Source organism: Calypte anna, chromosome 9 (genome assembly GCF_003957555.1).
Source record: "Calypte anna isolate BGI_N300 chromosome 9, bCalAnn1_v1.p, whole genome shotgun sequence".
Lineage (NCBI taxonomy): Eukaryota > Metazoa > Chordata > Aves > Apodiformes > Trochilidae > Calypte > Calypte anna.
Window position 1 is genome coordinate 1,504,988 of NC_044255.1, and position 24,805 is coordinate 1,529,792.

Below are 24,805 nucleotides of genomic sequence, written 5' to 3' on the forward strand. Positions count from 1 at the left end.
TTTCACTGAACAGAAGACACTTGAAAGTCAAAGGAGCTCTGCACGTGCCAAAGAGGCTTCTTAATCGACTGAACACCCTACCTTAAAAATCTTCATTTCAAGCCATGAGAAAATAACATCCAACTCCTAAAATGTCATTAATTTACTATTAAACAGAACGTCTTCAGAGCTATTAAAAAGTCCTCTAGCAATTTTACTATTTTTCAATATAGGAAGTATGACTTTGACATCAACGCAGAGAAAACAGATGGGTAAAGCAATTATAAAAAGAGCAGCATGATGCTATAAAGCAGCTTGTCACAGTTCCACTAACAGGCTGGATAACACAGGAAGAAAAGTGCATTGACAATTATTAAAGTTGTCAGGTTATATCAGAGTGCTCCCAACCTCCAAACTTCACCCCCACCCCAGTCCCTGGAAGATACAAACAGATTGGGGAGGAAGGAGCAGTGAAAAGATTAAAACTAAGCATGCAGAACATTATGAAGGTTAGAAAAAGCCCCAGAGGAAAATATGGGCTGTACATCCCAGAAAGCAAAGAAAATATATGTTGAAGGGAAATAAGAACCAATGGTTGGATCATTCTGGCATATTTGTCTGAAACTTACCAATAGTTTGTGTAGGATTTCATGACTTGACAGACAAAGCATCGAGCTATGAGTTATGGGTGAAGACAAACAGAATCTCTCCAAGCTTTGAATTCTGTTAAAGGGAAAAACAACCTAAAGAAGCCAGTTCAGTCAGTTTATAAAGTCCACATTTCACTGACAGAAAGCCAGGCAAGTTAACACACCTGGCTTCCCACACACCACTACCATGCCTTGTAGCACACAAGATGCATAGCCCAGATGATTCCTCTCTCTACTGTTTTCCCCTTTTCCCCTTTGTGCTGCTTGCAAGCTTAGAAACACTTAGTTGGATTGTTCAGCCTTCACGAAGATGGTCCACCTACAACTACTAGAAAGCTGATCATCCCAATAGGTGTAAGGATTTAGGACTGCAAAACTCTACTGGGAAAGATGGTTATTGTTGGGGAGCAAAAGAAACATGAAATTAACTTCACTCTAAAATCTAATTCCTCCTCTTCAGGATATCTCCTGCTCTCAAGCTACACACTTCTAAAGGTTGCAGCCTTTGTCCAGCTCCAGGGGATTTATGAAGGGTGATAAGAAAACGAGGAGCAAGACAGAAACAGGACATCCACTTGCAGCAGCAAGAAGGATCATTAAAGCTGGGAGAAGCCTACCTCAAGTCAGAAGAGTTTCCCAGATTAAATGGAGGTGTGGGGTGCACTCTAGTGACAGTTCAAGTGGTCTTATTAACAGGATAGAGCAGAAAATAGAAGGAAGATAGTGGAAAAAAAGGGGCTGGTCCAAAGACAAGCATATTTCTTCTTACACTAGATGGGTTCATCTTTCCAAAACAAGGTTGTGAAATCAGAGCTCACAACAATTTGGCTTTTAGGAAAAAAAAGTTATTATTAGAGAAGAACAATCATTACATTCAAAATAATGGACATTTGTACAAAAGTAGAGTCATAGGATCAGCAGTAGACCAAACCTAGTAAATATACTCCTCAAAGTCCTGTCAGAATAACATTTTATGATGACAAAACCCGTAGCTAAAAGGCATGGTACAAAACAAATGTTTAGTCCAGCAAGAAGAGAAACTAGATCAAGGGTAATAACAATGCTGAAAAAGTCATATGCAGAATGATGCAAGTCCAGAATTATTAAACCCTGTGCTACATTAGCTGACCTTCATCTTCACCATTATACAAACAAACCCCTTTAGCCACTAGGTTTTCTCTGAGGATCTGGCACATTAGGAAGTCATTTCAGGAAGTGCATTTTATGGGTGCATGGAACAGTTCTGTCTTCAGGTAATCTGGACATTAAAACGCAGGCTTGTTCATGTACTCTTCCACTGTCTGTGGAAAAAAAGAAAAAAGAGAAATAAACACCACATGCCTTATGGAGCAGCACAGTAGTATTCAAACAAACCCTCTTATCCTCTTTGGAGACAGCTGCAGAACTAGATGCTTTTAATTACAGTGTAGACATACTTCTGCTTTCAAAACCTTTAACAACATTTTAGAATCCAGTCTCCAAATCACAACATCCCAGAGCTGTGGCTGAAGCCATCAGGCCCAGCTGGCCTTTGTAGGTAGCCAGCTTAGTTTCTTGTACAAATTCCAGAGAACTGTGAAAAACTGTTTGACTCTCACAGAGTCCTTAGCTGGTTCTACCAGCCTGCTCTTTCCTTCAGTATTACAGTGGATCCTTCACTGCCTAGGAAAAAATGAGTCCCACTCAACTGCTTTTTTCCTTCCTAGCTGTACAAGTTACAGAGGAGAATTCCTGCAGGGTTCTTCATAAAAGTTATATAGCTCTGCCCTGCAGCAAAAGCACACAGGTGTTTGTGACCTAAAGAGGAGTTTGCCAGCACACACTCCCTTCAGTTCTAAATGTTAATAGTAGGTCATCTGCTTCCAATGTGCTAGTGAAACAGATGAGATTTTTCTGTATGTATTTATATCTAACATAATATATATATATAAATACATAAAATATCACCTTAGGTTATTTTCTGGTATCACACAAATGTCTTAGACATGCCTTAAACTATTTTCTAATATAATACCTGAGAAACTCCAGCAGTTAAACTGGAGGAGCACATCAGCAGTACCTAAAGAGCTTCCAGATGACTCCACAAGACACAAGAGGGCTGGGCTGAGAGTTTACATAACTGCTCCCTTAACTTCACTGCTGTACCTATTAAAACTGAACATAAAGCTCTTTTGGATAATTAACTACCAAAAGTGCTTCACTATATTTCAAGCTCCTGTCAAAGAAGGAAGAAGGAGGTGTTTGCTTTTTGCCTTCCTCTGCCTCACCTCCTGCAACATGTCAGAATCTTCTATGGCTTTCACTGCAGACCTCTTGGAAGTTTCTTGTACTTCTCCACCAATTATAAACTCATCAAGAATAAAATAAGCTTTTTCAAAGTTGAAGATAATATCCAGCTCACACACCTGCCAAAAAAAAAAAAGGAATATCCCACATTTAAATAACCTTCACAGCATTATAAACACCACTGGGCCAAAATTTGTTAAGATGCTCAAATGTATTCAAGACCCTGTGGCAGATAGCAGGGTGAAGAAAGATGTGCAGCTTCTGCCCAGATTTCTCTTCAAGTATATATATCCTAGGTTTACAGCAAAGATATTCTACTTCTTGTATTTTACACAATACACTACAGTCATGCTGATTTCATATATAAAACCTTACCACAGGTTTTCTATAGCACTTACATAAGATGGGTTACATATGTTCATGCACAGTTTCACAGAGCAAGACAAATTTCCTCTTCTAATGACCTTACAGTCAGCACTTCTTTGTTTTGAGATGATACAAACATGAGTCACGATGCAGTGGTTTAAATAAGAGGTGAATTAGTGAGAACAATTTGAGAAATATTCATAGAAAAGATGGTCTCTTGTAGTCTTTAGAGATGAGCTGGAAGAATTATTTGGACATTCCTCAGGTCTTTTCTGTAAAAAACCAGCAGCATTTTCTCTCTTTGCTCTTTATATGTCCTTAGTTATTACATGGTGTTATGAAACCAAGAAAACTAGTATACCTTAAAAGGTCAGGAGAGAGAGTGAAAGTATTGTCATCCTGTATTATTTTAAGTAGTTTTCCTCAAGCTTTTCCCTCAAATTCTATTTCAACACAGATATTCAAACCATCAAGTTTAAATTTGAGGGGGAAGAAAGCATGGCAAACCAAACAATCTAATGAGAGTTTCAACACTATCTTGTAAAATATTGTAAGGATTAATTTCACTCTGGGTTTAGAGAGTCTACAGGGCAAGTAGTGCAGATGGAAACACAAAGCAAAACAGCTTTAGGTAACTGGGTTTTTTTTATCAAACAGCCAGGAATGTAGTTCATGGCAGAAAGTGAAACCTACGTTTCCAAAGTATCTGTCCAGAAGCTCCACGTATCGATGAACGACCTCCAGTGTCAGGAGCTCGTTATCTTGGTCTTCTATTGCACAACAGAAATACAAACTGGCATACCTAGGGAAAAAAGGACAAAACCATGAGGGTGAACTGCTGGATCCCCAGTGCACTCCTTGTCTCTTAGAAGCCACACAAATGGTCAGTTATCTGGTCTCCAAAATCAGTAATTTTCTTTGATTCTTACATTGTCCCAAAGCACCCTTAAAAAGATCAGTTAATTTAAACAAACTGTTCATTTCATTATAAGAACAAAGCCCACCCATGGCAAAGTAGGAGATCTCCTCAACACTGCTCTTAATAAAACAAACAGTCAGGAGTGCTTTAAGGTCTTCTTCACTTGCCTCAATAGCACTACACAGTGAGGTTAATTAAACCATATATTGAGTTACTGCTCTTTATTAAAAAATAATAATAAAGGTGGAAGGAGCTGCATCTCAGCAAGCCTGCTGGCTATCAGATGACTGACAGTGTTTTACACAAGGCCAGAAAGCATGAAGCTGTTCACACCAAGTAATCTTTACAATTAATTTGCAACAAAACTTTAGGTTTAGCTCAGCTGAAGAGGAGAATAATGATCTACTTCAACTCCGTGGTGCTGTGGCTGAAGCTCTGACTTGCCACAGCACCTGCTCAGATGTTTACATCTGTCACTGCACAGCACACAGCTCAAGTTTTGCTGAACAGGAGAAGCCTCTTCATGTGTACAGTGTGCTATTCCCCAAGGCTACTTCTGTTTGCTACAGCTCTGCTTGATTTAGCAGGCAGTTAATGCTGAGCATTGTGTAACTGGGGACCAGTGAGCTGTTTGGAAGAGGGAGTGGGAATGAAGACTTTCCAGAGCAACATATATTGCAAAGACAAACTTTGAAGAAATGCTGGAAGTGCCTCAGAACAGCTCCTGCAACCTCCCAAAGAGCCTGATGAAGCCCAGCACACCTCTCAGCAGGCTGCCTTGGGGAATTCGAAGGAGCAGTGAAGCCTAAAGCCTTCCAACAGAATTTCAACCACTAATACTTAATAGGTTGCTTCCATTTTTCTCATTTAACAGATTGTACAAGAATTTTTCACACCACTGTTTACCCTGACAGTTTACCAAGGAACACTGTGATGTTCTACACAAGCAGGGCGTTGATGGCAGGTTCCTGCTGCTTTAATCTAGCCACTTAGGGTTTTGTTTGCTCTTAAACTGGGACTTTTATTTTTCCTCTTCTGGCACGTGTTATTTATACCAATAGCAATTATACGTTCTCATAAAATTACTCACACCTTTTGTAAACAAGCTTGAGGTCTTTCCAGTCAACAAAACTACTGGTTTTCTGATTGCGAGACAAAACAATCTGAATGATTTCTCGAATGATCTTTTTCTTCTCTTTCTCAGGTAGTGTCGTGTACCATTTCTGAAGCCTTAACTTGCCCTGACGACTGAAGAGCAGTATAAAGTGGATCTGGAGTAAACAAAGCAACATGGTTAATGCCAGGGCCACAGCCAGAGAAGAGCATTGCTCTGCCCAGTGCTGGAAATCTGAGACACCTCAGCAAAGGCATTTCCAGCCATGGAGTGACACGAGAGCTGAGATTCCTTCCCTCTCCTCTTTTTTTATCTCTGGCAGCTCTGCACTCCTAGTGAGACTTCTCCCCTACGCATCCCCTCTCCCCCCTGTTTTCCCTCACCTTGTGCAAACAGCAGCTTTGCTTCCTATTCCTCCTCTTCCTCACTTTGGTGAGGAGAGGGCACCAGCCACTCCTCCAGCAAGGTGAGATACCTTGGTGAAGGGAATAAAGGCTTGTGTACAGCAGAGCTGGGGAGATCAAGAGTGCTGTGTGGCAAGGGACTGGAAACATGAATATCCAGGTAGTAATTGTAGTCACTAACAACTTTAGAATTGCAGGATTTCAGGTCACAAACAGACCAGCATGTTCCTAGTAGAGCCTATAAGGGGCAGAAGAAATCAGCTACTGCAGAAAAGGACCTTGAGTGTTTACTACAGGAATCAGCAGATGATCCAACACAGATGACTGTAATGACAAAGGACAGACTTTAGTGACCAAGGATATTATGTCAAATAAACATGATATGTACACTGTCCTAAAGCTTCCATTTTCAAGCTAGTCATAATTTTACACAGTTCAACTTGTGATTTTTTTCATACTGAGCATCAGCAGTGTTACTGAAATACTGAAGTCCTACCTTTTAAATGCCAGTAGGTCTTTGGGAGAAAACTAACAGTTCAGGTTTATATAAATATTTTCATTAGCATATTAAAATAAGTGACCATCCTAAGTCTTGAAGCAGCACACTAAGCCATCTACCCACAGCATGGAAATGGCCTTAGGAATGCAGGAAATGTCATCTCAATGGGATCTCCTCTGCCAAATGGAATGAAGAAAAAACCCAAAACACTGGCAGGGACAGAGATGCTCCCAGTGAAGAGGCCAAGAATTGCCCTGTTCCTGAGAGGCATCCCCATCACTTTTCTCTCCAGTACTGGATGGGAGGCCAGGGACTTGCAGGAAGGATGCTCCTGCTGTAGTCACAGCCACTTGCACAGTGCCAGGCACACTGCCAAGGCTTCCCCTGATGCTGGGAGGACCAGGGAGAAGCACAGGCTCCTCGCTGTCCTCACTTGCCCCCAGTCCCTGCAAAATCCCAAGAGAAGAGCAGGCAGCTCCCTCACCACATTCCCATTAGCCTAGCCTTACCCTTCCCTACAGCTTCCCAATCTACACCCTAATCCCTTCTCCCTCTTGTTTTCTATTCCAGCTCATCCCTGTACCTGTACTTTCCCATCACTCCAACTCAACCCCAGTGAGGAGCAAAGTTCACAATTAATATCAAGATTACAGATTCCTATTTCTTCCAAGACAAAATCATTCTACTCCAGACAGAGAAGAGCACCTGAGAAGCTTTTGCATAAAATATTAATAAAAAAACCCCAAACAAACAAAAAATAACCAAAGAAAACCAAGCTGCTGGCTTTTAAACAAAGTGTTCATTGATAATTCAGAACCATCCCTAGCTTTTAAGTCACAGACTTGTTGAGTAATACAAAGACAAGAGAAAGACAATGTTGAGAAAGACTCCAAATGTGGGATCATTTTAGGGAAAGATGGACTGGTTCATTCATATCTGCCTGTGGCAGGATCTACTGCTGGAAATACATCTCTTGCCATCATTAGTCTGATGTGCTTGATGAAATTACAAGGATTTTGTAGCTGTCTTGTGTTGAGTCCTGCAATACTCTCCAGATGAGCTTGCTAAATAAAACCAACTATGCTGCTAGCAGTACCCACACAGCCTGATTACAGAGAAGACAAAAGCCTTTCTGTTCTTGCCTTTCTCTGTTCATATTACCAGCTGGGTTTTGACATGGTAATACTCCAGCTCTCAGGGCTACCCATTCCCAGGAGATGAAGGGACAGTACTTACTGTCCATACACTTGTCCACTGAGAGGAGCTGGATGGGTGAAGGACATTTTGCTTGCTGTACAGCACCTTCACTTCAAAGCCTTTGTATAGAGGAGTGTGCATTTGGAAAGGCAGAGCTTAGGTTCTGCAGATAGGAGCAGCAGGAGTCCATTTACAAGCAATCAGGCACAGACAGCAGCTACTTGATAAACAAATTTCTAGATTCATGAATCAGATGGGAGAGGGGGTTCAGCTTTAGCTGAAAATGAAGGGAATCAGTCAATGAATACCTAGCAAAAGCTGACAGCCTGTTCAGCATAACAGGATAGTGCTATTTGAGTTGTCCTCAGGAGGAGATACATTTGCCTGCAGTGCTTCAGTAAGGAAAGATAACAAAAGGGTTTTCCAGTTTGGGTTCAGCTGTGGCACCAAATAGATCTTGAATTTGAGTGCCTGTAATGCAAATATATCCAGGAGAGGAACCTTATGCCTCTAAAAGGTTAAATAGCAAGAAGACAGGGAATTACCTGTTAATATTACCATTTTCTGCTGATTATTTTACTTGGGTATGCTGTGCTTCACCTGTAGGAAAGTGAGCTCTTCTCCACTTCAAACTGCTTCAAAAACTCCACTGTTTCTTATAAAGATCCAGCTGACTTTTCACCACCACTTTCATGAGCAGAGGCAACATCCTTTGCAATCAAATAACATCCACTAGAGCTCTTTAACACATCAAGCTTTGTAAACAGCCTTCCAAAATCCTATTTTTCCAGACTCCCATCCCACACTGTTTCTTATGCAGAATATAACTGTATACCTCATAAGACATCTTTATAGTTAGAGAATCTATACAGCTAGAAAATTGGTAAGAGCCTCTACTATCAGCCACTTCTAGTCTGCAGCAAACTAGAGTACCCTAAAGCCTACAAATGTATAACAGGCACAGAAGCCACAGGTACTTAGAAGAAAAAAGTACTGATTTTTTTTTTTTCCCCCTTCTCTTTCTTTTTTCTAATTTCTGAGGTCCATTCAGTCTGGGGAACTCTCCAGGAGATAAACAGTATTACATTCTCAAGAGCTTAAATGGCATAATTCAAGCATCCAGTTGCTATAGATGTTATTTTATTCAGCTCAGCTTTTCTCTGCCCAGACACACTGACATGATACAATGCATTCCTCCCTCTCATTGCTCCATTCTTTACAGCTCACTGGAAAGATTCTGATGCATCAATAAACCTGGAAATGTTGGAATACTGCAGAAGCAGAAATCTAACAGCTCATCTGCTCCTTGACTGTGAGAACATATTTGCCTTCCTGTAGTGCTGATGACATGATGGATGCTCATGAAGGAATTCTGGTTGGCTTTCAGCAGCCGAACTACAGACAGAAGTAGATGATCCTGTAACGTTGTGCTCGTCTTTAGAAGTTCTCAATCCAGAGGAAAACAAAGGCAAATTACTTGCTTGGAGCAAAATACCTCTGAAGCAGGGTGCTTGCCTTCCTCCCCTCCCATTCGAGGGTGCTGGCTGTGACTAACAATCACCAGACCCAGGGGAGACGCCAGAGGGAATTTTTAGGTCCAAGCCTGAGTGGGTAGGGATGAGAAGTGCAGTTCCTGTGAGAGCATCAGCTGCCTTCGCACGCAGAGGCTGCAGGAGACAAGCTGTGGTCTGAGGGTAATTTTATTAGCTCCTTGTACTGCATCAGACCTAACCACCTACAACCCTCGGCAAAATTATCTCATAAACGTCAGTGTAGGTCATTACTTTCTGGGTGGAAAAAGAAAGTGCTTTTCTTTTTGTCGTGCTGGGTTTTGCTTGTTTTTTTTGTTTCCCCCCCCACCCCACCCCCTTTTTTTTTTTCTTTTTAAACCAAGCATTTAAAGCAGATTTCCAAACCTGCATTCTATCCCCTCTCCATGCATCTCTGCAGCTCTAAGCTGTGTAACAGGTCAGAAAGTCACAGGGCCGTCTGTTTTATCATGATTAACAAAACTAATGGGGTAAAAAACACCCTGAATTTCAGGGCTACAAAAAAATCAAATGCTAGACATGGACATGAAATAATTTAAGAGTAAATAGAACAGACAACAGAAAAAATCAAAATCAGATACAGAATCAAATCAAATACAGAAGGTTTACTTATAAAGTCACTGGGTCGTCTGTTTTATCATGATCAACAAAACTAATGGGGTAAAAAACACCCCGAATTTCAGGGCTACAAAGAAATCAAATGCTAGACTTGGGCATGTAATAATTTAAGAGTAAATAGAACAGACATCAAAAAAAATCAAATACAGAAGGTTTACTTATTTCCATACAGTAAATGGAAGTCAGCTATGTAAAACTAATGATTCCTAGGGTTGTTTCTCCAGTTTACAGCTCAGCGACACAGGCGTGGAAAAGATGCCCCACGACTTCCTCCAGAGATCAATGCAGCAAGGCTTTAATTCATCCCTCTGTGAGAAGAATGTGTGCTCGAAATGCTTCTCCGCCCCCCTGTAATTCAACCTGCATAATATTTGCAGACTGGTTTCAAACCTGTTCTGTGGCATCTGGCTGCTCCAGGTCCCTTGGTGGGCGAGGACAGTGAAATGGCAGGAACTGCACTGAGCCTCCGGGCTGGGGGGGATGGGGAAGGCAGAAGAGGAGAAGGCAGTGGGGAGACTGAAAAGCAGCATCCTTCCCTTTCCTGTGCAAGGATTTAGTCAGCCAGGCAGCCCTGGAAGTTCAGCAGCACTGGGTTTTGACTGCTACAGTTCTAAGCTTTCCAAGCCCAGCTAAGGGAACCACCCCTCTCCAGTCACATTTATAAAATAGGGTGATTCCTGAAACTCACAAGTTAATACAAATCTGCAAATCAGGAATTACTGCCCTAAAACAGACAGCTTGGCACAATTGGGGAGCTTTCTGTTTGAGCCTGTTGCTGCCAGTGGGCCACAGGCAATGTATAACACACTAATAAAGCAAAACTCATGGCCCACATGGGCCATGAAATGGGCTGAAAAGAGGAAATGGGATGAAAAAAGGAAAATCAGATTTACTGGCTGTACCTGGTTGAAAGGAAGAAGCTTCTTATCATAAAGTTCTCTTTCAGCTTATTCTATCTTCCTTGAAGTCTGCTTCATCTTCTGGCATCTTGTCTACCTGAGTTTACACTCTGCTCATCTGATCATCCAACTTACTTGTTACTGAAATATTTTTCTTTTTAATCAAAACCATTTGAAGAATAAAAAATTCCTTTCGAGTTTTTGCTTTCTTTACAGTTTGTGTGAAGGGAGAAGAGCAAGTGTTGGAATATTTTCAAGAAAAATGCAGAGCTACTCTGAGCAAACAGATGCTTTGGAATGTCAGGCATTTCAGGTGAAATGAGAAAGAAATACCAAGAGGACAACTATTGACTCAACCTATTACCAAAGTAGCCACCCAAGGAAGAGACAGAATAACACCACACTATAGCACAGCTACTTGGGTATTCTGCTGCTGCACCAAGTCCCCAGCTGGTTACTGGCCTTTAAAACATACCTTTGGGGATTTTAGGGATTTATAAAGCACTTATACAAAATCCAAGACACCAACTACTTGATTAGAAGTATCCACTTCCTTGTTTACTGTTCCAGCAGCACAGAAACTGACATGCTTGTGAAATACTGCAGGATCTCAGCTTTAACATTTAAAACACATATTTAGCCTGGATGATGTAAGGAAATAAGAAAATTAAATGAAAAAAACAGCAGCACAGAAGTAATGAAGCAGTGTGCTGCTGCCTAGCTGGCACAGAATACTTTCTCTCTTAATCTCTATTAGGGACATTTCTGACCAATTTCCCCTAACGAATACATCCAAAGTCCATGCAATAAAAGCTGTGCCAGATCATTACAGGCACACGTGACTATGGTTACACATTGATTTTATGCTTCTCATGATGCAGAAATCACCCTTATCCTGTCACTGAAGATTTTAAATTGACCAGCATACAACCATTAAATGATATTTACACTCTATAGCAGTGATACAGCCACGAACCTTCCTGGTAGCCTCGCTCTAGTCAAAACCATAATCAGAACACTGTAGCTGAGCTCAAGTTCTGAACCAAAACCACCTTGAAGCTCCTCGCTTCTGATCCCTTCTTAAGGATCAGAAAACCAAGCTCATGGAAACCAGTGCCCCACAAGCTCTGCTCCTGCTGATCACTGCCTCCAGCAGGTCTGCTCCTCCTGACCTTGGCTCATTTCTCATGCACTGGTGGCATTCCTTCAACAACATCCTCCCTACACTACAGGAATGCCTCTGCCTCCTCCTCTCAGGCTGCCAGGCATTCCACCAGCAGCCAAGCCAGGTTTCCAACCTCTCTCCAGAGAGGAGAGGCAGCTCAGGTTTCCAAGATAGCTCCTCAGATGTCCATGCAGGCAACCAACAAAACCCAGTTTTCACAGAAGAGAATTACTCCCTGTTTTCTTAAACCAGTGCTTTTCCATTCCTGCAAGAGGAATCACTGCACTTTCCAAGCAATGAGCAAAAAGAAAGCCAGGGAGGGAGTTTGTGGAAGATCCTCCTCAAACTCTGCAATTTGAGACCAACCCCGTGAACAAAGAAGCAGAGAGGTGGCACTTACACCTGCAGTCTGGGACAGTCAGTGAGGGGGATGCTGCTACCTGGCTGACCTTACCCAGCACAGCACTATTTGAAGACATTCAGAACAATTATCAACGAGGTAATCACATCCCTTCTGCCTCTTGGGCTGGGCTCCCAGCAGTCTTTATTTCTTTATACAGTTTTGGGAGGCAGTGGAAAGCTTCATTATGCTGCTCTAAGAAGGAGGAGGCCACAGCACAGGCTGAACAAGCTGCCCAGAGAGCTCCCCCTAATACACTATGGCCCTGGTGTACTTTAGAGTCACAAAAAAAGCCATTTTTCTTGTCTGTTCCTTAAACATTTGCCAAAGAAACACAGCTCCAATCTAGTCCAATATACTCTGGCAAAAGGTGCCATCTCTTTACTCTAATTTCCAGTTTGTCTTACCAGGTATTTGAAAGCCCTGCTACCTGAAGGCACCTCTCAGAGAGCAAAGTTAAAACCTTTGCTCCAGGATGGGGCATGCACACCAGAAGGTGAAGAGTTTTCCAGCTCCTTGGCCAACTGACAGAGAGAGCATCAGCATGGGGATCCCCATGCCTGGCTCTGCAGCTGCCTCACACCTATCCCTCCAGCCCCCAAAGATGCTCGTGGAAAGCCTGAGCTCTGGAAGGGCTGAAGATAAAAAAAGTTTTGTGAATGACTCTGAAAGAGCACATTTTAGAAGCACTGAAGCATTTTAGGCATTTGCAAGGGAGGAAATCTCAATTTTTCCCCTTTAAGATGGCATTTTTTTCATTATGGTAAAAGAACGACCTGGATTTAATAACCTAGAAAGAAAAGAAGTTACTGTTGCTAACAGAAGAAAGGGTCAGAGCTCAAGATCTCAGAAAACGCTTTAAGTTGGGCCAAAGTTTAGCCTCCAAAATGAAAAAAATGGACCAAAATGTTAATCTGTTATTCATCCAGGTCTTGTCATGAGACTTGGAGGACAGGCCTGAGGAAGTGCCCCTTCCCCATGCCCATCTCCTGAGCCTGCTGGCTGGTGGGTTGTGCAGTTTCCTGAAGCCATTCCCATGGCTGTTCTGGATCTTGGAGCAGACAAGCAGAAGCTCACCTAACACTTCCTGTGTTCTCCTTCCAGCACGCAGCATTGCAAGACAAAGGCACAATGTGGTAAACTTATGCATTTGCAGAATTATTCCATTTCTCATCCCTTTGCAGCCTGTGTCTCTTGCTTGGCTCAGGGACTAAGCAGAGGGTGACACCCATGCAGGAGTGCACTGCTTAATAAAACAGTGTCTGAGCAACACAACCTTCAAGCTCCAACAGCCAGCAGGAAGGCAACAGGCATTTCCTGGCTGGAAAAAAGAGGGATTTGAAACACTTCTCAAGTCTGAACAGAGGATAAGACATCAACATCCTACACAGATGGAGTGAGTTAGAGAAATAAAAAAGACTGGTGCATAGAGTACCTGGGGCTACCTCTGCAATATTCAGAAACATCAGTCCAGGACATACTGGGCCAGAAAGACATGTCTGGCCAGAAAAGCATGTCAAGTTTGCCTTTCACCCAAAGCAGCTAAGAAAATGCAGATGACAACCTGTAAGAATGGGGACAGTAGGGAAATGAATGGGCAGGGATGATAATTAGTAGCTATGCTACAGAAAGGACTCCTTTTACAGGAACAGCATGTTTTTAATGTAGGCATCACTGGAAAGACTAAAATTGTCTCACATATAAGCCTGATCTATGTGCTGAAGCATAAATCTTAAAAGTGCTTCAGGGTGGAGCATCTCTACCTGCTTTCCTTCAGTAGTGTCACCATCTTGTCCCTTTGCTGCTCTTGCACATAACTGATACCTTCAGAAGGCTGAAGGTCTGTGGGATGGTTTGTGAAGCACGAGATTCTGAAGTAGTTAAAGATACACAAAAGCAGCAAACGTATTACATGGTCCACATGATGGGCAGCATTTGGTTGCCTCCTCACAGCCCCAGATGCCATGACTCCTCCATCCCTCTCCCTTTTTTTTCCCCCCACACATGTCATGGCTTCTCTAAAGTCCTCCAGGCACTCCATATATCCCAGTAACTCCTGGCACTGAGACATGCCTACAGTTTTCTTATTTGTGAGTGAAAACATATTTTTAAAAAAATCACTTAGGCAAAGAATCAGCAGATCATCTGTCACAACGTGTTTTGTTTGGTTTGTTTGCTTTCCAGAAATGAGTTTAGTATCCAGAGACAGTAAAGTTTGCATTGCACTGGTACTTCCTGTGGCAACCATTCTTTATACTGTTGATTATTTCATATAACTTCCCCCACAGTCACCTCTTTCCAGGCTGAAGTCCATTTGCTCAGGATCTTCTAAAAAGGATACTATTCCATGATTATGGGTTGTCCTTGTCTTCCAGATGTAAATGCCTAGGGGCAAAGTTCACTGCCCTTGCTAGGCCAATTCACAGCTGTATCAAGGAGTGGAAAAAACCCAGGTGGTCTTCAACCTCTACACAGGAAATCTGGTGCAGCATTAAAGACACCTTTTGCAGGTCTGTGTCTATTTTAACTATTAAGGGCACTGAGACTGTTGGGGAGGTCAGCATTCAGAACAGCTCAGGGTTCATATCCCAGCACCACACAGGTGTCAGCAGCTGCACTCACCTAACATTACCATCCCAGCCTCTAGATCACTGACTGGTATCAAATGCCCTGGAAACAGTGCTTGCCAACTCCTTTTCTATTCAGGCCAAGTACTTTGCAAGAGGCTCTGTGCTCAGTAAGATTCTTGTGTTCTTTCTCCAGCCTTTCAGATCATGCCCACAAATAGTTATTTTTCCCACTGTACTGATGAGCAGATCCTTCACCAGGCAGGCATCAGCTCTGCCCTCACAGGCACACTGAGAGTGCCATGGACTGTTACAAAAAGTAATACCGGGAACTTGGAGGTGGAAGTGAGATCAAGGTGTTGCAACACTCACGGGCATGAAAGACTACAGCAATACCTGGCCTTGGGGAAACCCATCATTTTTCTCCTCTCTGCTCACTCCCCAGTTTTGTTGAGGTAAAGATCCCTTCTGACACATTTCTCTGCTGCAACCATGTATGCCAGGGAGCAGAATTAAGCCTCTTTCCTAAAGAGGCTTTGTTTATTTTTATTTTTATTTTTATTTTATTAAAATGTCACAAAGTAGCAGATGAGCAGAAAAAGCTGACTTTCGCAGCATGCTGTGAAGTTAGCTTTGCTAGGAAGACTCTTTCCTGAAACTTCCCTGGAAATCTGCAACAGAGCAAAAAACTGAAGCAACCCTCCTGCCAAGACAAGCCCAAGTACCTTCCATTAAGATCCCAAAACACACAAAAAGGTGGCAAAGACAACTGTGTCATGCCAAACCAGAGGAAACAATCTGCAGAGTTAAATAACTTGTTGAAAGTTCTTCTGCTCTGGACACTGAATAAGGCTTAATCTTGGTTTGTAACCCAGTAATCCTTACTTGATGTTACTCAGTGTAACAGCCCTTCACAGAAACTGGATGACAGACAGAGGAATTTTAACCAAAAGAGTACCCTGACAAAAGGTCCCTTTCATCAGCACTGCTTCTACAATAGAAAAGCAGGGGGAGGCCGACAGCACCAGTTAGCTTAATAGCAGATTTGTACTGGGAGCTCAGAAAAGGGGAAAAAAATGATTAATTTTCAGGGTGCACACTCACCTTGTAAAATTATAATGATCAATACAGCAGATAGTCTCCAAATTGTCAATAAGCAGCCCTGTTGTAAGCAGCTCTCCCCTGGGACCCTTGTGAGTGCTTTGAGAACTGGTATTTGTGAAGTGCATCAGGGAGAGTTCTGAGATCAGCTTCCCTGAAATCAGCTCCCACATTTACTGACCTTCAAGGGCAAAACAGGAATTCCAGTTGTTTACAGAAGCTTTACCAGAGGTGAGTTGATAAGTAGGGCTGTCTCAGGGTGTAACCAGAAGGGTTGTATCTATATGGGGACTTAAGATGTGGAGGCTGCATTGCCATCTGTAAACACATTACTGTGCACATTCTATTTGCAACTGTAATGACAGGTACACCCCGCTAAATACACTGGACTAACACATGTTTAGCATGCTGACTAAACCACTGAAAAGAAACAAGATAGCTCTGCCTTTGAGGGTAGAGACAAACAACAAAACTTGGCCTCCCATGAAGGTGCAAGACTCCTGTTCAGCTGCACTGCCAGGAACTGATACCACAGATGCACACAAACTGTGCAAGACAGCAGCTTGGGGCATACTCACAGAACGTGCCCCCAGTCTGAGTTATCAAGCAGTGAGATGGCTTCTCAATTAAGAGGCATCACTGACCATCTTACTGCTTGAGAGCCCACAGTCCTCCTGGGGGAAAATCCAGCCATTATTCTGATATTTGCCATCGTACTTAACAAAAGAGAATAACCACGCCAACCTTTTCTGATCCCAGAAAACCACCACCAAGCACAGCGCAGGAGATCCTAAGGGCCTCCCTCCCAGCATCCTGCCCTTCAGTCCTTGAACCTGAAGGGCTGCTGCCCACTTTCAAGATAAAATGAAGGCCACTGCTGCAGCCTCAACCTAGCCATGGAGCTGGGTGCCAGCAGAGAACATCCAAACAACAGGAACAGACCCACAGGCTCTCCCACAGACATATTGCTTGTAGGAACTTAGTTCTGCCTTGCCATCAAGCCCCCTGAGATCAGGTAGCTGAGCAGAGGCACCTGAGCTGGATGCAATGTTGCTGTCCAAGCTCTCCACTTACCCAGCACCAGGGGAAAAGCTCTTCCTAATCCTCCCATCACAAGAAAACCTACTGCCCAGCACTGTCCGGCTTTGACACCAGAGCCAGCCAAAGAGACAGATCTATGTATGCATCCACATTCAATCCTTCTCCGGGTGCTGGAGCTGACTTGAACCTCAGCTCCTCAAGTTACAGGAAGACTTCATAAAACCTCTCTCTGTAAAAGCCTTGTTTTCCTGGTTGGCTACAAAAGGCTGCCAACATGACCCAAGCTCACCCCCGTGGGTCGGAAAACAGAAAGGAAAAGAATTTTACTTTTTAAGCTTTCGTTTCCTCAAAACAGGTAGAAACCTTGTTTGAATCTGCTTGGAAATAGCATTTCGGCTTCTCGGAGCAGCCAGCACAGCCCCAGCAGGCAGCCCGCCGCACACTTTGTAAAGGACACAGTTTACCTCTATTCAAAGCCAATTTGGATTATCCCAGCAAAACAATTTTTTCAAAAAATAAAAATAATTATGTCTCTTCCCATGTTTTTCCCCAGGAGAAGCGACTCCTTGACCCACCGTGTCTGGACCTGTCCGGTCCCGGGGCACGCCAGGACAGGGCTACTCGGACAGCAGAAGCCCGGTCCGAGCCCACCGCCGCGGGACTTTGCTTCCCCGGGCCGCTGGCAAACATCTCTGTTTGCTTTGGGCTCTGGGCAAAGCAGCGCTCAGGTCGGCCCCGCACTGGGGCTCCCCGGGCCGAGCCCCGGGTGTCGGCTCCGGGCAGAGGAACCCGATCCCCAAGAGTCTAAGGGCAACGAACGGGGGCAGCTCCGTTGCCTCCAGCCCGCCCCGACGGGGAAGCCCCGAGAAGGTGCCCGTCCAGGGGGGCTTCCCCGCCCACCCACGGCCCCGGGAGGGCACAAGGCGGTTACGGCAGGGCGAGGGGCTGCTGGTCTCGCCCGGACCCGGCCGAGTTCGGCAGCCCCGGCCCACTTACCATGGCGTGGCGGTTGCTGCAGGCTGGGAGCCGGCCCGGCCCGGCTGGCTGCCGGCCGCCTCCCTCCCTTCTTCCCTCCCTCCCTGCCTCCCCTCCCACCCCGCCCAGCGCCAGGTGAGGCCCCGGCCGCCCCGCGCCTTCCCACAATGCCCGAAGGGACTCCCGGGAGCCACCGCCCGTCGGGGAACGCTGCGGGGGCCGGGGCGAGGTGAGGAGCGGGAGAGCGGGGCTGGGAGAGGCAGAGCCGGCCCGGCCCGGCCCGGAGGGTTGGCGGCCGCCCGGGACCCCGCAGCGTCCCCTGTTCGTGGGCAGCGAGGGACGGGCAGGGCTGCAGACAGCCTGCCCGCAGACGGGTCACAGCTGTCACCTGTAGTTGCATTACCCTCTCCGAGGGCACCTTTTCTAGAAGCAGCAAAACCCGAGTTTAGTAAAAAAAAGCAGTTCTTGTACTCCGTTGGCTCTAGGTACTCCCCTTCTGAGCATTCAGACCCTAAAGACACCCTGGTGAAAGCTACAGGCACAGCCCATCTTCATTAAAACGAAACTCGGGGAGTTTAAATGCCTTCGGTGCCTGGGCTTCCCTGACCCCTGCTTTGAGACAGAGCAAAACATGAGCGGCTCTGCCGGCAGATCAGCGAATCACGGGAACCTCTGGCAGGGATTTCCTGGTAAGCAACTGGTGCCAAAACAACGTGCAACATCCACTTGAATTAAAAGCTCTAAATCCAGGCCTAAGGCTGCTCAGGCTCTTAGCAGGAGTCTGGTCCAGATGCAAACTACCACGCACGCATAAAATAAGACTTAGGACTTCTAAGTTTTGTGTTTGTAGTCTAGAGGACAGACCTGTGCATCAAGCTCTGAGCACAGTGGGTCTGGATTCAGGATATGGTTCCCATCTGCTCCAGGCAGAGCTGTGCTTTGCTCTTGCCTGCATCATGAGATGCATCCGAGTCATCAGGGAGAAAGGGAAACCCGAAGGAGCTTGGGGACTCCAGGGGACACTGTGGTGTCAATGGCTGACAACAGTGGACCCCTTATCAGCCTCTAGTTTCAGCAAAGGGCAGAGGTCCCTCTGTGAAAAGCAACTGCACTTGCATGGCTGAGAGGGCAACTGGGCTGAAATTCCCTCCTAGTTGTAAATGCTTGTTTGCAAGAGCAGAGAGCACAGGCAGGGTGAGCTCCTTATGCTCATTTAACAGCATGGAAGTCATTTTCAGATTTTGGAAAGCATGCATGACCCCACCTGCCCCCCGAAAGCTTCTCTTTGGTTTGTATGGACACACTGTGCATAGAGCCCCCCACTGCTGCTTGCTCAGTTCTGGTCTCAGTATCAACACCATCTACAGACTGTGTGAACACACTGAACCCTCACCACACACCTGTGGGACAGACAGCACCAGCCTTGCAGCATCTTGCCTTCAGTGAGCCTGCCCAATCTGCTATCAGCCTCTGGGAAAGGAGACCAAAACCCTTTGGATGAATAATCAGGCCACACAAAGTGCCACAGTACCCATGCTGCCTTCCCCAGGACATATATCTGGCTTTCCCACAACAGTCAGCTCTACCTACTGCAGGATATGCAGAGCAACAGCAAGCTGGCTCTGCACTTAATTCCAACTGTTCCTCAGTGTTGGTGAGCAGGGAGTGCCCACAGATTCCACTGCAGCACTGGGAAAGCTGAGTCTCTGTGAACACCCAGACCTGAATTTGCCTAACATGCAAGAATGTGCACACCACACTGCACTTGTGATACAAATGTGAAATATTGACACTTCTATCTCCAAAATGAACATTCTCACCATCCCTTCCTCACTCCTTCCCCCCACAAAAAACATTTCATGAAAAAAAAACCTGTTTAGGTGCTCCTGACTCCACTGATCTCCACAGGGTTGTTTGGGTGAGATGGAGAGCTGATCCTAAGCCAGTTACTAGCAAGGTTTGAGGGTGAATGTCTTCCACTGGTCCAAGGTAATGCAACAATATGTAACCTTTTATTTTCCTTAATTAATCCAGAATCCTGGAGGTTCATACTCTTGAGTTGCTGGATTAAAATCCTGTGTTAGGACTTGCCTAGATTTGTCCTTTATCACTTTGCTGTTGTTCAGCTTATTGGGTGTGTTTCTATCTACAAATTGGAGTGATGGCTGCTAACTTGCAATCAGGGAAATTAAAAAAAAACCAACACCAGGGAGGCAATATGTAGATAGAAGCATGACTCTACCATAATGCATTCAATTTCTTTTACATCGTCTCCAAAAAGCTGAAGACAAACCATAGCTAGAACAGAAGAAGCAATATTCTCATAGTTTTAATTTTCTGAAAGAAAGACTATGATAGGAATTAAAAATGCTCCAAACTAATCTACCTTTAAAGGTCTGAAGCCTGCAGCTACATGTTATTACTTTTATTGATATTTCTAATAATATTACTGGAGAAGTAAGTAATCTAAGATGATATTAATGAGAAATTACAACAAAGACTCTGGGCCCAGAAGGTGCTACTGTCGTATAGGATCTATGCTGCATATTTAAAAAGCACCAGAACTTCTTTCTACAAGCATTTATATGGTTATTGTCTCATTTTTCTCACAATACCATACCTTTTTGGTTTTAAGCATACTGTTTCCTCTTGTTAATTCTCTTCCTTTTCCTCTCTTCAGGTCTTGCTTATTGACAGTCTTTGCACTGATCTAATTTGAGTAAACTTTTCTGTCTCTGTTCATACTCCCAGTGACACTGCATGATCTGCCCTTTGAAGCAAAGCACCTTTCATTCCCAGTACAACACTTTCTGTGCCCATCACTGCCACTGCCATCCTGTTTAGAATTCCTGCACTCTACCTGAGCAAACCTCAATGGGCAGATGAGCTTGTTGCTGCCTAAAATAGTTACCTGTTTACCTGCATTTTTCACAGTGAAAATTAAAACTTTTTTTTCTTTTTTTTTTTCCCTTTTGCTGCCCTCCTTTCTTGGCATACAACAGCACTTTAACAGCACCCCCCTGGCCCCTGTGATGCAGGGATGAACAACATGTTGCTATGGCAGCAGGGAGGCCACCGTAACACATCCCAGCAACACATAACAGTGCTGAAGAAACAAAGATGAAAATGATTTGAAAGGCTAGATTTTGCTTCTTCTCTATCCTGAAATGGCCTCAGCCCACCCAGCCACGTGCTGGGATGCTTCCCTTTCCCTTCAGCTGATGCTTGTGGCACTGACATTCCCCTAATACCACCAAAAGTACCCAGACCCGAGGACCTTCCTAAGGTACTTGTCTCAGAGTGTACTTGATATCCCCTCAAGGGGAAAAAAAGACCCTCAGGCAGTGGGGTTTATGGTTTAAAGGGTCTCAGTTTTTTTAAAGTCAGTGTAAAAGGCTGACTGCATTAAAACAATGATGCTTTACAGCAGGTATGTTAGTGTAACATGCACTTAGTATTCCTACCTCCTTAGCTGATTTCACTCTTCCAAAACGATGATTCCAGTGAAGGTACAGAGGTTCACAGTTCATGTTTTGGCCATTAGTCCTTGAACATTTACTAGGCAACAACACACCTGATTTGCAAGGCTTGCAGAGCTAGAAGAGATGCTGCATAAAAGAAACATGGTCAAGAATGACTGATGGTAGGTTGAAATTCTTCAGCTTCGTTTGTTTCATTCCCCTCCCATCACAGCACTCCCTTCCCCTGGACTGGGCAGGCCCCAAGTGGAGCAGAGCCCTAGGACCAGTTTGGCACAAACGCTGCCTCCAGGCTCTTAGTCAAGGAGAGTTCAATGAAATTTTGGCTACCAGACTGATTTTGGATCTAAGCAATCAGAAGTACAAACCTGTGCATAAGGTGTCAGAATTTTTCAGAGACTCCCCAGAAGAAGTAAAAAAAAGCTTTGGAAAACCCAAACCCTGGCATGAGGAGCTACACTGCTTTTATAAGACCATGTCACAGATGAGGGACTTTGTTGTTTGTGGTTCATGGTCATCAGCAAGAAAAGAGATGCTGAGCTTGAAATAGCAGAATTGCTCATTGTGTAACAGAGCTACGAGGAAGTTCTAAGCTGATTTCAAGCTAAAAAGTGACATCTGTACCTTTCCCTCTTCTAGCCACAGAAAATAGACAGATAATCTCCTGGTGAAGCATTTTCTTTCTAACAAACCAATCTCCAATTCAATTTTGAAATGAAATGAGCAGCTATTAAATAGGCAGCATCCTCTCAGTAGCTGTGCCTGCCTCTTGCTACACAACCAGAGCTCCTGTACAAGACCAGATAGTTAGACCTGAATATGCAAGACAGCATTATCAAACTGTACATCACCAGATGAGCTCTGCTGCATTAAGGCACTCCAGAGCAGTCCCCTGCAGAGAGGATGGGCCCTGCTTAATTGTTCTTAATAGCCACAGCCACTTCTGCTTCCATTTGTCTGTGTTTTATGTGTTCCTTATGAGCGCAGTGGGAAAACCAGGCATGTTGTTACTAATGAACACAGAATCCATAATCCATAACAGATCCACCATTGAGCTTATTGTTATAATTATAAACAAAATAAAGTGACCACCCAGCAATTTTCACTCAGGCAAATGAAGGAGTAGATTTTTAATTCCTCTTTTGTGCTCTGGTTTCACAGCAGCTGGTTTGTACACTCTGGGTACCAGTGGCTTTTGCTCAGCAATAATAAATGTTTCTGCTCACATCTTTCTCTTAAAAGCTGCAGTGAGCTTCATCATGTCCTCATCTTTAAGGTCCTCCCCAACAGAGGGAGAACAGAAATTCTACATTTAGTCTGAATATAACAAGCTGCTGAACACCTTCCTCATGACCCAAGAGAGTTCTTCGTACATGTACCAGGATTTTTGTATGGGCATCTATAAGAGTTAATACCTTTTTGTTTTTGCATTAATTCACATGCTACTGCAAGTGTTTAGTTGACATCTGCATCTTGATGGCTCCATTATTTTGTCAGCTGGGGCTCTTAAAGGAGAACATTTTTTGATTCAAAAATTAATGCAACCACATTACCTCATCTGAAGAAATTAGATTGTTGCTATTTTTTTTTTTTTTTTCTAAACAAGTATTTTCACATTGAGGTGGAAGGGGTTTGACTCCCACATAACATGACAGTTGTTAGTATTTCTCAAACCATGTCACAAGATACCTGGTTTTGCAGGTGAGCTGACAAGAGCCATCCACAGTCTTCTGAACAGATCAAAGGGTAAAGCCAGGGCTGGAGCCCTGGTGCCCTGAGCCATGCTGTGCTTCACACCTTAATTCAGCCATTCTTGCTGTTGATAGGTAGGAAGAAGCCTCTTGATTCAAGCCTGATCCTCCAGGGAAGCCTCACACAAGCTTATCTTCCATTACTTCAGGTCAAATGCAGCATCATGGGAGTGGAGGACTTCTGTGGACAGACAACAGCCAGTTCAGACATGAGAACTGTGCTCCCTGAAGCATCCCTTACCTCCCACCAAGATGCACAGTACTGGTCAGTAGCTATCTACTCCATGATGCATAAATCCACAGACACAGCTGGATACCAGCTGCATTTTGCATTTGTTCTGCTACCTCTGGAGAAGTTTATCTGAGCTGTAAGAAACTGGTTGGCAAGAACAGGTAGGTGCAGAGCCTCTAGTGCAGAGAGTGGAAAGGAGAAGCCCTGCATCAGAGGTGATTATCTGAAGAGCCACGTTATTCCTGACTTTTGGATCATTTGAAAACATTTGAGGTTGTTAATAATTCATTTGCAGATGTTGCAGAGCTCTAAATGTGGCTGATTAAATGCATTTGCTGCTTCTCTTGAGAGAGGCTGTTATTCCAGGAAACCACTCAGTGTCTGCAAATGTCTCAGAGTCAGTGTACCCAAACTCACGGGTTCACGTACGAAGCTTTCCCCCTGTAAAAGAAAAGGAAAGCAACATCTGATTCCAAATGTGATGTACCCTGCTGAATACCTCCAGTACCATTACTTTAAACTGAGCTGATCTGCCATTCAGTGACTGGAGGTCCAACACAGAGAGCTTTATTTCCTCTGCTAAGACAGGACCTGCGTGACTCACTGGCTGCAGGTTTTTATGTGCCTGGGGAAGGAGAGCTCGAAAATGGTTGTTTGGCAACTCCCCAGCTCCTACAATTGCTGCTCTGGGATATGCTTCCCAAAACCCATTCTGGCGCCTGCCTAAAAATAGAGCCCCTGGCTTTAACCTGGCAGCAAAGCTTGAGGGGAGCACCAGAGAGCAGCCAAGTTCTCTGGGTGGGATCAGCAGGATCCAGGACAGGCTCTAAAAGACATCATGATCTTTATATCACCTTGGTGGCTGCCTGATTACGTCACCAACCTTGAGCCTGACAGATTTGTTTGGTTTCGTGTTCAGGTTAGAGTAAATCTCTTCTGGTGTAGCTGCAGGGTGCATTCTGTGCTGCTTCATTCAAATGCTTAAAGGAGAAATGAGCATTTATGCAAACCTGAGCCTGTATTTCTCAAGTAGGCACTTGTGCTGCTTCACATACTGCAGTCCCCACCACCAGGACATCTCTCGGACTTAAGATGGTGGGATCCAGCTCTGCCAGAACTTTGCTCAGGGTCACCTTGGTAAAACCTTTCTGGGTTATTTGCCTCTTGCTCTAAGCTCATACCAGGAGGCACCTGCCTATTGAGATCTCCAGGTGAAACACATGGTAATTCTTTATTGTCTATTAAAACTCTTCTCAAAGCCATACTTCAAATGGATCTTTTTTTCCAGCTCAACTTCCATTTACATTAATTTAAATCCTATTTGAAATTCACATGGCAAATACGTCGCCCCTAAATGCAAAAAGAAACCTCCCATCCACCTTTGCTCTCCACTTTGACATAAAAGAAGGTGTCAGAATGCTCAGATGAGATGCAAGGTGTAATTTCCATGAGGAAAATTTTCTACCATGGCTATGTGTTCTGCCACCTGCTAATAAATGTCACAGCAGAGCAACAAACCACTGAGACACTACCAGTACTTGTCTAGATTAAGCATGGAAGAACCAGGCCAGGAACACCATGTTCAGACACAGAAAAGATTCTTTAAAAAGATA

General features: G+C 44.1%; 1 protein-coding gene and 1 long non-coding RNA gene across 3 annotated transcripts; one reads left to right on the forward strand and one right to left on the reverse strand.

The window, feature by feature from the left end:
* Positions 1-1,459: 1,459 nt before the first annotated feature.
* Positions 1,460-21,272, reverse strand: AP1S3 (adaptor related protein complex 1 subunit sigma 3). Of its 2 annotated transcripts, none has more exons than XM_030456195.1 (5): positions 17,752-17,812; positions 5,293-5,471; positions 3,975-4,083; positions 2,897-3,034; positions 1,460-1,930 (listed from the first exon to the last, which is right to left on the reverse strand). In XM_030456195.1, the coding sequence occupies exons 1-5, from the start codon at positions 17,752-17,754 to the stop codon at positions 1,895-1,897; spliced, it is 465 nt and encodes a 154-aa protein (XP_030312055.1). In that variant the 5' UTR covers positions 17,755-17,812; the 3' UTR covers positions 1,460-1,894. The 2 variants fall into 2 exon arrangements, with proteins under 2 accessions (XP_030312055.1, XP_030312054.1); XM_030456194.1 differs by lacking the exon at positions 17,752-17,812 and adding an exon at positions 21,195-21,272 and having other exon boundaries at positions 1,469-1,930.
* On the forward strand, positions 17,878-23,259 carry LOC115598751. The gene is made up of 3 exons (XR_003987897.1): positions 17,878-17,959; positions 19,639-19,719; positions 23,110-23,259. It is a non-coding gene; the product is annotated as an uncharacterized LOC115598751 (long non-coding RNA).
* Positions 23,260-24,805: the final 1,546 nt, after the last annotated feature.